Source organism: Oncorhynchus masou, chromosome 1 (genome assembly GCF_036934945.1).
Source record: "Oncorhynchus masou masou isolate Uvic2021 chromosome 1, UVic_Omas_1.1, whole genome shotgun sequence".
Classification (NCBI taxonomy): domain Eukaryota; kingdom Metazoa; phylum Chordata; class Actinopteri; order Salmoniformes; family Salmonidae; genus Oncorhynchus; species Oncorhynchus masou.
This window is the reverse complement of record NC_088212.1, coordinates 43828600-43841797: the sequence shown is the minus strand read 5'-3', so window position 1 is coordinate 43841797 and position 13198 is coordinate 43828600. Positions and strand designations below refer to the sequence as shown.

General features: G+C 43.2%; 1 protein-coding gene across 3 annotated transcripts in view; it reads left to right on the top strand.

The window, feature by feature from the left end:
* Positions 1-13198, top strand: part of ipo11 (importin 11) — a 240221-nt gene that overhangs the window by 94015 nt on the left and 133008 nt on the right. For all 3 annotated transcript variants that reach the window (XM_064972628.1, XM_064972627.1, XM_064972629.1), the window contains exons 17-22: positions 1944-1977; positions 2139-2179; positions 2409-2525; positions 4461-4574; positions 5027-5142; positions 6493-6569. In XM_064972628.1, the coding sequence (XP_064828700.1) occupies positions 1944-1977; positions 2139-2179; positions 2409-2525; positions 4461-4574; positions 5027-5142; positions 6493-6569 (499 nt within the window). The remainder of the gene's footprint in view (positions 1-1943; positions 1978-2138; positions 2180-2408; positions 2526-4460; positions 4575-5026; positions 5143-6492; positions 6570-13198) is intronic.

The following is a 13198-nucleotide window of genomic DNA, read 5'->3' as shown; positions in this document are numbered from 1 at the left end:
ACCTTTTAGACCAGTGCTTGCCAATCCGAGAATGCAAAAGCTCTACTAGGCCTATTGCTTCTCCCAGCCGGTAGATGTCACAGGAATGAAAGGAAATGCCGTTTATTCTTATCAGTTGAATGGAATCTCACTAAGGGTGGCATTCAGTGTTTCTGAAGCAGCAGAGCAAACGTAGGTATTACTCTCAAGTTATATGCACCAAACGCGTTCATTCTTTTCATTTACTGCCATAGTGTCAAATTGTCGGCCCATATGCCGTCTTGTCAATATAGGCGCCGACTTGTATTAATTCATCAAATGTGCAATATACAGTTCACAGAGACAAAAAATATATACACTTGAATGATTGTCAAGGCAGGGTTTCAAAGTGGTGCTTTCACTTAATGGTTTTTGTTGATGACTTTTGGACTGGGCTATTCAACTGCTGGGCCGATACTGTGTCAGAGCTTTTATTGACTGCCCGCCGTACTTGGTTTAACATTAGCAGTGAGATTAGGGCCCTACGCTCTCTCACACACACTCTCTCTCACACACACTCCTGCTCAACTCTTGTCACTGACAGCAGGTTGTAGTCACTCCACTGTTCCACTCCGGCCCCAGACTTGTTTTCCTTTCCTAGGTCTAATCATTTGTTTCTGTCGTAGACGTGAGCTTCATCACATTGGCAGTGGTAGATTACACAGAGGAGAGACAGTCAATAACACTGGACGTCTTACAATTCCCCATGAAAGTGACACGGCAACTTCAGTATTCTCAAGTCTTCTCTTTTCAATTTTAGTTTTGATGATTTGATTATTATTATTTTATTTTAGCAGTGGAAACACGTTCTCTAGAGTGATGAATCACGCTTCACCATTTGGCAGTCTAACAAATTAATCTGGGTTTTGGCGGATGCCAGGAGAATGCTACCTGCCTGAATGCATAGTGCCAATTGTAAAGTTTGGTGGAGGAGAAATAATGATTTGGGGCTGTTTTTCATGGTTTGGGCTAGGCTCCTTAGTTCCAGTGAAGGAAAGTCTTAACGCTACAGCATACAATGACATTCTAGATTATTCTGTGATTCCAAAACAGTTTGGGGAATGCCCTTTGCTGTTTCAGCATGACATTGCCCCCTCACAAAGCGAGGTACGTACAGAAATGGTTTGTCGAGATCAGCATGGAAGAACTTTGAGTGGTCTGCACAGAGCCCTTACCTCCACACCATCGAACACCTTTGGGATGAATTGGAACGCCAACTGCGAGCCAGGTATAATCGCCCCCAACATCAGTGCCCTACCTCACTAATGCTCTTGTGGCTGAATGGAACCAAGTCCCCACAGCAATGTTCCAACATCTAGTGGAAAGCCTTCCCAGAAGAGTGGAAGCTGTTCTCGCAGCAAAGGGGGGACCAACTCAATATTAATGCCCATGATTTTGGAATGAGATGTTCGACGAGCAGGTGTCCACATACTTTTGGTTATGTAGTGTACCTCCGGAAGCAACTGCTCTCCCTCTCGATTGTACATTCTTCTGTCTCTTCTCGTAGCAGGTATAAAAGAAATGCACAGACCGGACAACTTGGAGCAGTGGATTATGGTCATTGTAGTGAATTACCACGTTTTATAAAATGTTCTGCGGTGTATAATATTGGCTTTTTGGTAACTACAACTCCCTACAGTTCAGACTTGATCTGATTTATCTCTAGAGAAACTGTGCAATGTGCCCATTGAGCTCACTGAAAAAATGTGAACGGAATTGAATTGAAGTAATTCAATTCTGTCAATTATTTGTTTCAAAACCTGACATTTCGGTTAATTACCTCGCTCATCACAATCACCAACAACAAAAACCTTAAGTTCATCTCTTATTCTTAGTCGGTCTTCTCAACTGTGAGTACAGCTCCATATACAGCCCCATCCCATACATATTTGGCAGAATACCAATGTTTTGATTTTGTTCTAAAGGTGCGGATCGAGACGGCCACAACTCTGAAACTCAATATCCTTTTCATTTAATCTATTTTTGCTGAAATACAAATGTTTTACTTCTTTCAAAAATCGATATTGTTATGCACCTCTCTTCCTGTCACTGTGAAGTCTCTCTGTGAAGATTAACCTCTTGTTAGACCTGTCAGTTTCTTTTCCTTAATGTCTCATCACCTGTCGACGACTTTGAGTTCCGGACAGAACAGTTCTTACCGGTGAGTGCCTTTTCAAGGGGAGAAATGTTTTTAAAGAATGTTGCTAATCTTCTTCTATTCTGGCCTTGCTTTTTTTAGTTACATTTTTTGAGGGTAAATGCATGGTATGCGATAATGGGATGTTAAAATGCTCTCCCACCCCCTCTCTCTCTCTCTCTCTCTCTCTCTCTCTCTCTCTCTCTCTCTCTCTCTTACCTCTCTCTCTCTACCTCCCTCTCTCACCCTTTAGTATCTGGAGTCTATTTTCAGCCTGCTATTCCAGCTGTTGCAGCAGGTGACAGAGTGTGACACTAAGATGCAGGTCCTCCATGTGATCTCATGTGTCATTGAGAGGGTTAACATCCAGGTAAGGGGTCAAATCCCAAAGAGCTCATTGCCTAAAATGTTTTATTTTTTTATTTTTTTTACTAAGGTTATGGTATACGTCATGGTAAGATACACATTAGGATATGCACATCTAATTGATGTGGTAGCAGGGTTAAAAAAATGCCACTATATTTAAAGAAATACAGTGGCATCCATTGCCTTTGATTTATTACGGGACAGCCCTTGCTGTTAAGAACAACCATCATGTAACCGGTATGCAACATTTCTCAGCCTGCTCTCCCTCAGGCTAGAGGAAACAAAGCTACTTTCTAAGAGCAAAAGAAACCAGTCACATCATCACTTTCTCAGACAGTTGCATTCAACTGCAGGGTTCTGCCGTCCTTCCACTGATGATGTGTTTGTCATAAGTCATAAAGTGAACTCCGAGTTCAACTGAGCACGACGAAAGCTCTCACTCGCTAGCACTTTTATAATAGTTTTGACCTTCTAGCACTTTTATAATAGTACCATCGGATTGTTTTACTAAATCTACTCTGTGTTTGTCAGCCTTTGATGACCTTTATTCTTTGACCCCTGTATTTTTCAGTGGGGTACTCTATTTCTCCTCAATGCTCTCTTGACTTCACTCCCTCATAAATGGCTTCCACTCCAGTCAACTGTCATTATATTTAAATCGCCTGTCTTAACTGCCTGTGAGCGAGAACGCAGTCACATGAATATTCTATTACACCTCACAGGGAATTCTTCAAGGCAAAAAATAAAGAAATAATGGGGTAGAAAAGGCCTAATGAAACCATGGCTTGGAGATGGGAGATTTTTTTTTCTTCTCGCTTTCTCTTCTGCATTTACAAATCACCCTTTAGAATGGCTTGGTTCCCTCTCATCTTCTTTAAAAGGCTGCCTTTGAAAGCTGTCTGTCTTTTTGTGATTATCTTCTCCCTCTGCTCCTTAAAAATGTGTAACGGTGCAAGACATTCAAACGCGGAGCTCTCACAAAGGGAGGGCGGGAAGAAAGGAGGTGGAGGGAAGTGAGAGAAAGAAGCCTAAGAGGGGAAAGGGACAGGAAGTGTGGAGGAGCTGGAGCAAGTGGAGAAAGAGACAGACTCAGTGCATGATTTAAAAAAATTTTTTTTTTAAATGGTATAATTAAGTTTTGGCCCATATAATAAGTTTTGGCCCATTGCACTTAGTTAGTTGTAAATCAGCGGCCGCAGGTGCTGACATATTTACCAGTTTCGCAGAGGAAAGAGAGCGACTGGTCTGAGTCGACATGCCTCCGACTCAATCCAATAAAGATGTAATTATAAACACCTCCTTTACAGAAAAGCTGCCAGAGAAAGAGAGGGTGTGTGAGGGAGAGGAAGAGAAAGGAGTGTGTGGGCTATGGTAAACTCACTCCGAGCTCTACTGTCGAGTTGCCAGTCTGTTAGAGGAGTGGTGCTTAATTTGATATTTACTCATTTTACTTCTATTGCCAAGCAGCAAATGAGCACATTTCAGGGAACATTAGCAGCCAGTGCAAAGACTTAGTCTGTTTGTGTTGGGTACTTGGGATGAATACATTGGTATGGCTGCTTAGGAGAGAACGTACACAGTTGGGAGTCTTTCTTGATATTTTGAAATCGTGTTACCACAAAGAATATCTTGACCTGCTCCCTTCCAACCCTACGATTTCCACCCAGGTATATTACAAGGAAGGACATTATCCAACAGGTAGAATGGTTAGGTCTGGCTCAGAATACTTCCCACGTTAGACATTGTGTTCGTACGAGACGTACAACCTAACTAGTACAACTGACACCTGGACCTGTACACACTTCCCAAATGGGACAATAAAGACATTGATTGATTTGATTTGGACTTCCACATTCATATTGTATGAAGGCATTTGTGTTTCTATTGAATGGAATGCTCTGGTGTTTGTTGTTGCTGATCGGATTGTGTTTTCTCTTAGATCCGGCCATATGTAGGCTGTCTGGTCCAGTACCTGCCACTGCTTTGGAAACAATCAGAAGAACACAACATGCTGCGCTGTGCCATACTCACCACACTGGTTCACCTTGTACAGGTATGACACATACGGGGCGGCAGGCAGCCTAGTGGTTAGAGCGTTGGACTCTCGCTCTAGCAACCGAAAGGTTGCGAGATCGAATCCCCGAGCCGACAAGGTAAAAATCTGTTGTTTTGCCCCTGAACAAGGCAGTTAACCCACTGTTCCTAGGCCGTAATTGAAAATAAGAATTTGTTCTTAACTGACTTGCCTAGTTAAATAAAGGTTACATTTTAAAATTAAAATAAATACACTCCGTCTTGCCCCTTAGCCCTTCGTTGCCGTTTGTCATTGCTTCTCCCAGTGTGCGTGCACGCACCTGTATGGGAGGCTTGAGTGAATAACCGTATCCTGGGGTATTTTGAAATGCTGACACTTTGATTTTCAACACCGTAAAAGCTTGGCTTTTTAGTGTAGGTTCATATTCATTAGTGCAAATTGTAGTAAAACCTTTTGCGATGTCATCACAGGGCCTGGGGGCGGAGAGTAAGAACCTGTATCTCTTCCTGCTTCCTGTGATCCAGCTGAGTACAGATGTCTCGCAACCACCGCATGTCTACCTGCTAGAGGACGGACTGGAGCTGTGGTACGTACACACACAGAGACAAACAGTTCCACACAGAGACAAACACACACAAACTCAGCCCTGAGAGCAAACTGATACTAACAGTCTCTGTCACTCTTCTAAAGGCAGATGCTTATCAGGCACTTACAGCACTCACCTTTCTTCCATCCCACCCTCTGTAGCTCTCTCTCTCACTCCCCTCTTAGATTTTTCCCTCTTTTTCTTCCCTCTGCTTTCTCTCTCCCATTATGTGCTCTTGCTCTCCCCCCCCCCCCGCTTATGTGACGTTGATTTTGTCTTTGCCTCCTCCCAGATTAACAGTTGTGACCGAAATACGTATTTACCGAGTCATTTGTGTCAACAGCTTCTCTTTTTTTTCACCTGCTGTCTCGCACTCTATTTTGTTTTCTGTCTCGCAGCCCATCACTCATTTGTTTTAGTTCTCCCCTTTCTCTAGCTCTGTCCTTCTCTCCCTCGTTCTCTCTTTCCTTCAATCATTCTCTTTCACGTTCATTCATGCCCTCTGATGGGCGATGACGCTAAGTTCAAAGTAGGCGTAACACACACTGCCCATTTTCCCGTGCGACCAGAGCTCTGAAAATAAGACATTTTTTAAACATTTGTTCAAAATGGTGGTTCTCCTTACAGAGCCATTTTGTAGTAAACGATCCTATTGTGGAAGGCCTGTCTGGCTTGCAAAAGCTTGAACGCTGAGGCCTTAGCGTGGCCCGTCTTTTGTTGTGCCTTTCGATGACGTTGGCCTAGTTACACATGGTTAGCAGTGATAAGAGGGATTACGCGTCCTATCTCTGAGCCGGTGTGTCAAACAGGACCGTCTCTGAACAAGCACATTGTCTGCTTTTAAATTGTCATCTCAAAGGGCAGAACGTCTGCAGTGATGTGCTAGACTGAGCTTGAGTTGCTCTCAATAGACTGACTCAATTGACTGTGATGAACCATTGTCATGGTTTTGAGTTTGATTGACTTATTCAGACAGATTCTTGTTTTATGGTTCAGCCACACATTGACACATTGACGTTTCTCCGCCAGCCATAGATATGTACATATTCTTGAGTCTCAAACACAGTTTTTGCAGTGTTGTCTGTTCTGTTCCTTTGGTAAAACATGGTGCGCAATGCCAGGGTTGTGGGTTCGATTCCCACTGGTGACCAGTGTGAAAATGTATGCTCTCACTACTCTTAAGTCGCTCTGGATAAGAGCGTCTGCTTAATCTAGGGCTCTGTTATGGTCTGGTCAGCAGCTTTAAATGCTTCTGTGACGCTAACTCTCGGGTCCTCTTTCTCCATTTCACATCCACCCCCCTCTCTCTCCACCTTCCTTTCTCTCCTCCATCCCTTTATCGACCTACAGGTTGGTAACGTTGGAGAATAGTCCGGCAATCACCCCAGAGCTGCTGAGAATCTTCCAGAACATGTCGGCTCTCCTGGGTGAGTTTTACATTATTGATGTTGACGATGCATTTGTGAATGATTGTGGGAGTAGTTCATGACCCTAGGTTGGCAACACAAATTCTATGTGATTTCAATGTGACTTTCTTCATTCTGATGGTTTTACTCTGTTCAAAACAACTCAAAACAAAAATAGCTAATGAATACACTGTACACAATACTAAAACTGAGGCTATTAAGACTATTAACATGGGAAAGACTATATGAAAATGTGTTTGCTACATGCACATATTACAATACAGCTGTACATAAAGGCAGCGTACAACAATGGTAACAACTAACTACGAACAAAATTCAAACGTCACACCACTCACTTTGTGCACGCACACCATCCCACAAATCCAGTCCAGATACGAGTCCAGCTGTTGTTGTGCAGGCCAGAGATGAGTTTGCTGCTCTTGTTGTGACTGCTTGAAGGAGACTGAAAATTGGAAGCAGCCAATCAAAGAAATGCCTGTGATTGGCTGACCCCACTGTGTCAAGGCCCCTGGCAACCATGAACTCTAGCAGCCAATCGGTTTGGCTAGTTACAGAGGTGTGAAGGGTCCGTTTACAACCCATAGCCTCGAGGGGAAAGGGAGCCTAATGCTGGAGTTCGAAAGTTGCAGAGTTTGTGTCCGTGAGAGAGGGCTGTGAGAATGAGATGGTGTGCTAAGAGTCACCGGCAGGGAATTTGTAACAATTCTTCTCTGATTTTAGAAGATACCATTGCACAAACAACATGTTTATCTAGGCCTTCACAAGCACAAGTACCATGCTATACATGATTTAATAATTGCACCAGGGGGAATGGCTCCCTTTCTATGGGCATTCAACCAATTGTGCTATTGTGTGTGTTTTTTCGCGTTAATTGAAAACTCATTTTGTACATAATGTTTCTGCTGCTGTCTCTTATGACCGAAAAAAGCTTCTGGATATCAGGACAGCGATTACTTACCTGGTACTGGAAAAAGGTTTTTCCTTCAGCAATTCGGACACAAAGGATTTACTTCAGACACCCGACAAGGCCAAAATCCCTGTCATTTGCATGAGAACAAGACGGAGATATCGGGGACGTAGGTCGGTGTGGCTTGTAAGGATGCGACGCCGAGTGGGTTATCTGCCTCTACCATCAGTCCTATTAGCCAATGAACAATCATTGGATAACAAAATAGACAAACTACGATCACAAATATCCTACCAACAGGACATTAAAAACTTGAATATCATGTTTCACCGAGTCGTGGCTGAACGATGACATGGATAAAATACAGCTGGCAGGACGCTGCATCGGCAAGATGGAACAGCTTCCTCCGGTAAGACGAGGGGTGACAGTCTGTGTATATTTGTAAACAACAGCTGGTGCACAAAATCTAATATTAAGGAAGTCCAAAGTTTTGCTCGCCTGAGGTAGAGTATCTCATGATAAGCTGTAGACCACGCTATTTTCCATGAGTTTTCATCCTTTTTTTCCCGTAGCTGTCTATTTACAACCAGAAACCGATGCTGGAACAAAGTCCACAATCAATGAGCTGTATATGGCCATAAGCAAACAAGAAAATGCTCATCCGGAGGTGGCACTCCTAGTGGCCGGGGACTTTATTGGAGGGAAACTTAAATCCGTTTAATCTCATTTCTACCAGCAACCAGAGGGAAAAAAACAACAACTTAGGCCACCTTTACTCTGCACACAAAGACACGTGTAAAGCTCCCTCTCACCTTCCATTTGGTAAATCTGACCATAATTATACCCCCCCTGATTCCTGCTTACAAGCAAAAACTAAAGGACTCGGTCAATAAAGATGTGGTCAGATGACGCAGGTCTGTTTTGCTAGCAAAGCATCCGCACTGAGCTATAGGGTAGAGCTGCCGCTTTGAAGGAGCGGGACAAGGAGCGGGACTCTAACCCGGACGTTTATAAGAAATTCTGCTATGCCCTCAGATGAACCATCAAACAGGCAAAGCGTCAATATAGGACTAAGATTGAATCATAATACACCGGCTCTGATGCTCGTCGGTTGTGGCTGGGCTTGCAAACTATTAAAGACTACAAAGGGAAGCACAGCCATGGGCTGCCCAGCGACACAAACCTACCAGACAAGCTAAATTACTTCAATGCCCGGTGCGAGGCAAGAAACACTGAAGCAAGCATGAGAGCATCAGCTGTTCCGGACGACTGTGTGATCATGCTCTCCGTAGCTGATGTGAGTAAGACTTTTAAACAGGTCGACATTCACAAAACCGCAGGGCCAGACGGATGACCAGGACGTGTACTCCCAAGTATGCGCTGACCAACTGGCAAGTGTCTTCACTGACATTTTCTACCTGTCCCTGACTGAGTCTGTAATACCAACATGCTTCAAGCAGACCACCATAGTCCCTGTGCCCAAGAACACCAAGGTAACCTGGCTAAATGACTACTGACCAGTAGTACTCACGTCTGTAGCCATGACGTGCTTTGAAAGGTTGGTCATAGCTCACATCAACACCATTATCCCAGACTCCCTCCAAATTGCATACCGCCCCAACAGATCCACAGATGATGCAATCTTTATTGCACTCCATACTGCCCTTTCCCACCTGGACAAAAGGAACACCTATGTGAGAATGCTATTCATTGACTGGAGCTCAGCGTTCAACACCATAGTGCCCACAAAGCTCATCACTAAGCTAAGGATTCATCACCTACCTCTGCAACTGGATCCTGGACTTCCTGACAGGCCGCTCCCAAGGTTGTAAGGTTAGGTAACAACACATCTGCCATGCTGATCTTCAACACGGGGCCCCTCAGGGGTGCGTGCTCGGTCCCCTCCTGTACTCCCTTTTCACCCATGACTGCATGGCCAGGCAAGACACCAACACCATCAAGTTTGCTGACGACACAACAGTGATCGGCCTGATCACCGACAATGATGAGACGGCCTACAGGGAGGTGTGTGTGGTGCCAGGATAACAACCTCTCCCTCAACGTGATCAAGACAAAGGAGATGATTGTGGACTACAGGAAAAAGAGGACTTGGCACGCCCCCATTCTCATCGATTGGGCTGTAGTGGAGCAGGTGTCCACATCACCAACAAACTATCATGGTCCAGACGCACCAAGACAGTTAGTTGGAGACTGAAAATATTTGGCATGGGTCCTCAGATCCTCAAAAAGTTCACCAGCTGCACCATCGAGAGCATGGTTGCATCACTGCCTGGAATGGCAACTGCTCTGCCTCCAACCGCAAGCCACTACAGAGGGTAGTGCGTTCGGCCCAGTACATCACTGGGGCCAAGCTTCCTGCCATCCAGGACCTCTATACCAGACGGTGTAAGAGGCCGTAAAAATTGTCAGACTCCAGCCACTCTAGCCATAGACTGTTCTCTCTGCTACCACACGGCAAGCGGTACCGGCGCGCCAAGTCTAGGTCCAAAAGGCTTCTAAACAGCTTCTACCACCAAGCCATTAGACTCCTGAACAGCTAATGAAATCCAGACTATTTGTCCCCAACCCCTCTTGTACGCTGCTGCTGCTCCTCTCTGGTTATCTATGCATAGTCACCTTAACTCTACCTACATGTACCTATTACCTCAACTAACCTGTGCCCCCGCTCATTGACTTTGTACTGGTATCCCCTGTATATAGCCTCTTTAAGTAGTCTTTAAGTATTTGTTACTTACTGTATCTGTTTTACTCAAAACTTATTTTTCTTAACTGCATTGTTGGTTAAGGGCTTGTATATAAGCATTTCACTGGAAGGTCTACAGCTGTTGTATTCGGCGAATGTGACAAATAAAATTTGATTTGATATTAGGTAGCTGTGTGCTCAGACCTTAAGTACTTTTAGCAAGTTAGCTAGCCAACTAACTCGTTTTTAGCATTAGCTAACACAACTAGCTAACAAAAGACAGACAATAAGATACACAAACTAGTAGTGTAAATTATAGACTGCTTGTGGAAATCATCATGTCACCATCTTCTTGCATCCATCTGACCATGCAGACTGCAGAGTGAAAGTCAAGAAATAGGGTTGATTGGTATCTAGATTTTTATATCGTCAAACTGTCCTTCTCTTGTACTGGGATATACGGTATTACCGGCTTAGTACACAAGGAGGCGCCAAACTTGCACACAAAAAAAATGCTTGGAGATGAAGGGAGAGGGGAAGACGAGCTTTGACTTCTCAAATATGGCAGAAAGCTAACACAGTATAATGCAGTCATCTTATTAATTCAGCCACTTATATTAACTAGAAAGATAAACTTAAGTCTTATAATGCAGAATTCTGCGTTTTTCACGCATTACTTCTTATTGTAATTTCTGCTTAGCATCAGACTAATTTTGTGCTTCAGACAGTTGCACTTCTCCGCTCACAAATTGGCATTTTATCAGCAGACAGCGCTATTCCATCCCTTTACATTTGTGTGTAGGAGGTAGTTGTTGTGGAACTGTTAGATGACTTGTTAGATATTACTGTAATGTCAGAACTAGAAGCACAAGCATTTCGCTACACTCGCATGAACATCTGCTAACCATGTGTATGTGACCAATAAAATTTGATTTGATTTGACCAGCTACTTTTCTCCAGTACTTTTCTTGGTGTAGCCAGCCTACTTTTCTCAGCTAAAATGTAAGAATAACTTTAAACAAAACATTAGGAAATGTAGCTGGCTCCACTCTTTCTATGAATAAACATTAGAAATATGATGGCCATGCATTGTTCTTGCTATTATAAAAAGACATTGCTATTTCATTGTAAGCTAATTTACTTGTGTGGCTGCCAGCCAAATAGTGTTGCGCTAATGTATTTTCTGTGAAGGAAAACTGTAGTTGCATGTCCCTGATCAGAGTTGACTTTCAATTTAAAATTCCACCACTGTCAATATACAGCTGGACTCACTGCTCCTGCTTTCTCCCGTTGTGCTAGTTACAAACACACACGTGACTGGCGTTAACTGTTCTGGTGAACTGTGGTACATGTTAGCTTCATAATGTAAAATAATGAGGCAGGTGAAATGAAGAACGTGATCTGCATTATCTAACCTATTGGTAGACTGCAAGTATTTTCTTAAACAGTAGCTTCAAATATTAAAATGTATTGGAAAAACTTAAAGGAAATAGTTGGCTATTTCCAAATACCCCTTTGTAAGGTACATACAGTATACCGCCCAAGCCCGACAGCAATAACCACAAACAGACAAAGGCAGCCCTAACTTGCACATCCATCATCATTCTGTGTAAGTAGGCAGAAGCAGTAAAAACTAATTGTTTCGATTTACATAGTTACACACACTTATTGTGTCATAGTACATGCTCTTAACCAGAATGACAAACTGGCTAAAATGGCAAATGTCTTCATGTTATGAAAGGTATGATCTCAGAAAACGAAAACAATATTATGTAGTTTTCTTTTTGGTAAAATGTAATCCTATAGTTTTCTCTGTCGATTGAGTGTCCGTAGTGTAACTGTTTGCTGTCCTAGTGTTGTCAGGCTACTCTGTCTTCCCTCCCTATCACTCAGATCTGTGATATATGGTCATAGTTCGTCTTGTTCCAGGAATTGCTTCAAGGCCAGAGGAATCATGATGTTGTATTCACTGGCGCTTGATTGAGTGTGGCGCTAGTGGCTGGGTGACTTGTGGTCAGTAGTAAATCCCCTGGCCTGTGGTGTGAAGACAGAGTACAGAGACGGGATTGATTCAGTGCTGTAGGGTGTCAGGTGGGTGTAAACAGTGTAGTTTGGAGAAGATTGACACAGGCTCACTATGTAACTCCAGGTGTATATATGGATACTGTCCAAATCACATTTTATTTGTCACATACACATGGTTAGCAGATGTTAATGCGAGTGTAGCGAAATGCTTGTGCTTCTAGTTCCGACAATGCAGTAATAACCAACGAGTAATCTAACCTAACAATTCCACAACAACTACCTTATACACACAAGTGTAAAGGAATGAAGAATATGTACATAAAAATATATGAATGAGTGATGGTACAGAACGGCATAGGCAAGATGCAGTAGATGGTATCGAGTACAGTATATACAGTGGGGCAAAAAAGTATTTAGTCAGCCACCAATTGTGCAAGTTTTCCCACTTAAAAAGATGAGAGAGGCCTGTAATTTTCATCATAGGTACATTTCAACTATGACAGACAAAATGAGAGAAAAAAATCCAGAAAATCACATTGTAGGATTTTTAATGAATTTATTTGCAAATTATGGTGGAAAATAAGTATTTGGCCACCTACAAACAAGCAAGATTTCTGGCTCTCACAGACCTGTAAATAAATCTTTAAGAGGCTCCTCTGTCCTCCACTCGTTACCTGTATTAATGGCACCTGTTTGAACTTGTTATCAGTATAAAAGACACCTGTCCACAACCTCAAACAGTCACACTCCAAACTCCACTATGGCCAAGACCAAAGAGCTGTCAAAGGACACCAGAAACAAAATTGTAGCCCTGCACCAGGCTGGGAAGACTGAATCTGCAATGGGTAAGCAGCTTGGTTTGAAGAAATCAACTGTGGGAGCAATTATTAGGAAATGGAAGACATACAAGACATACACTGATAATCTCCCTCGATCTGGGGCTCCACGCAAAATCTCACCCCGTGGCGTCAAATGATAACAAGAACGGTGAGC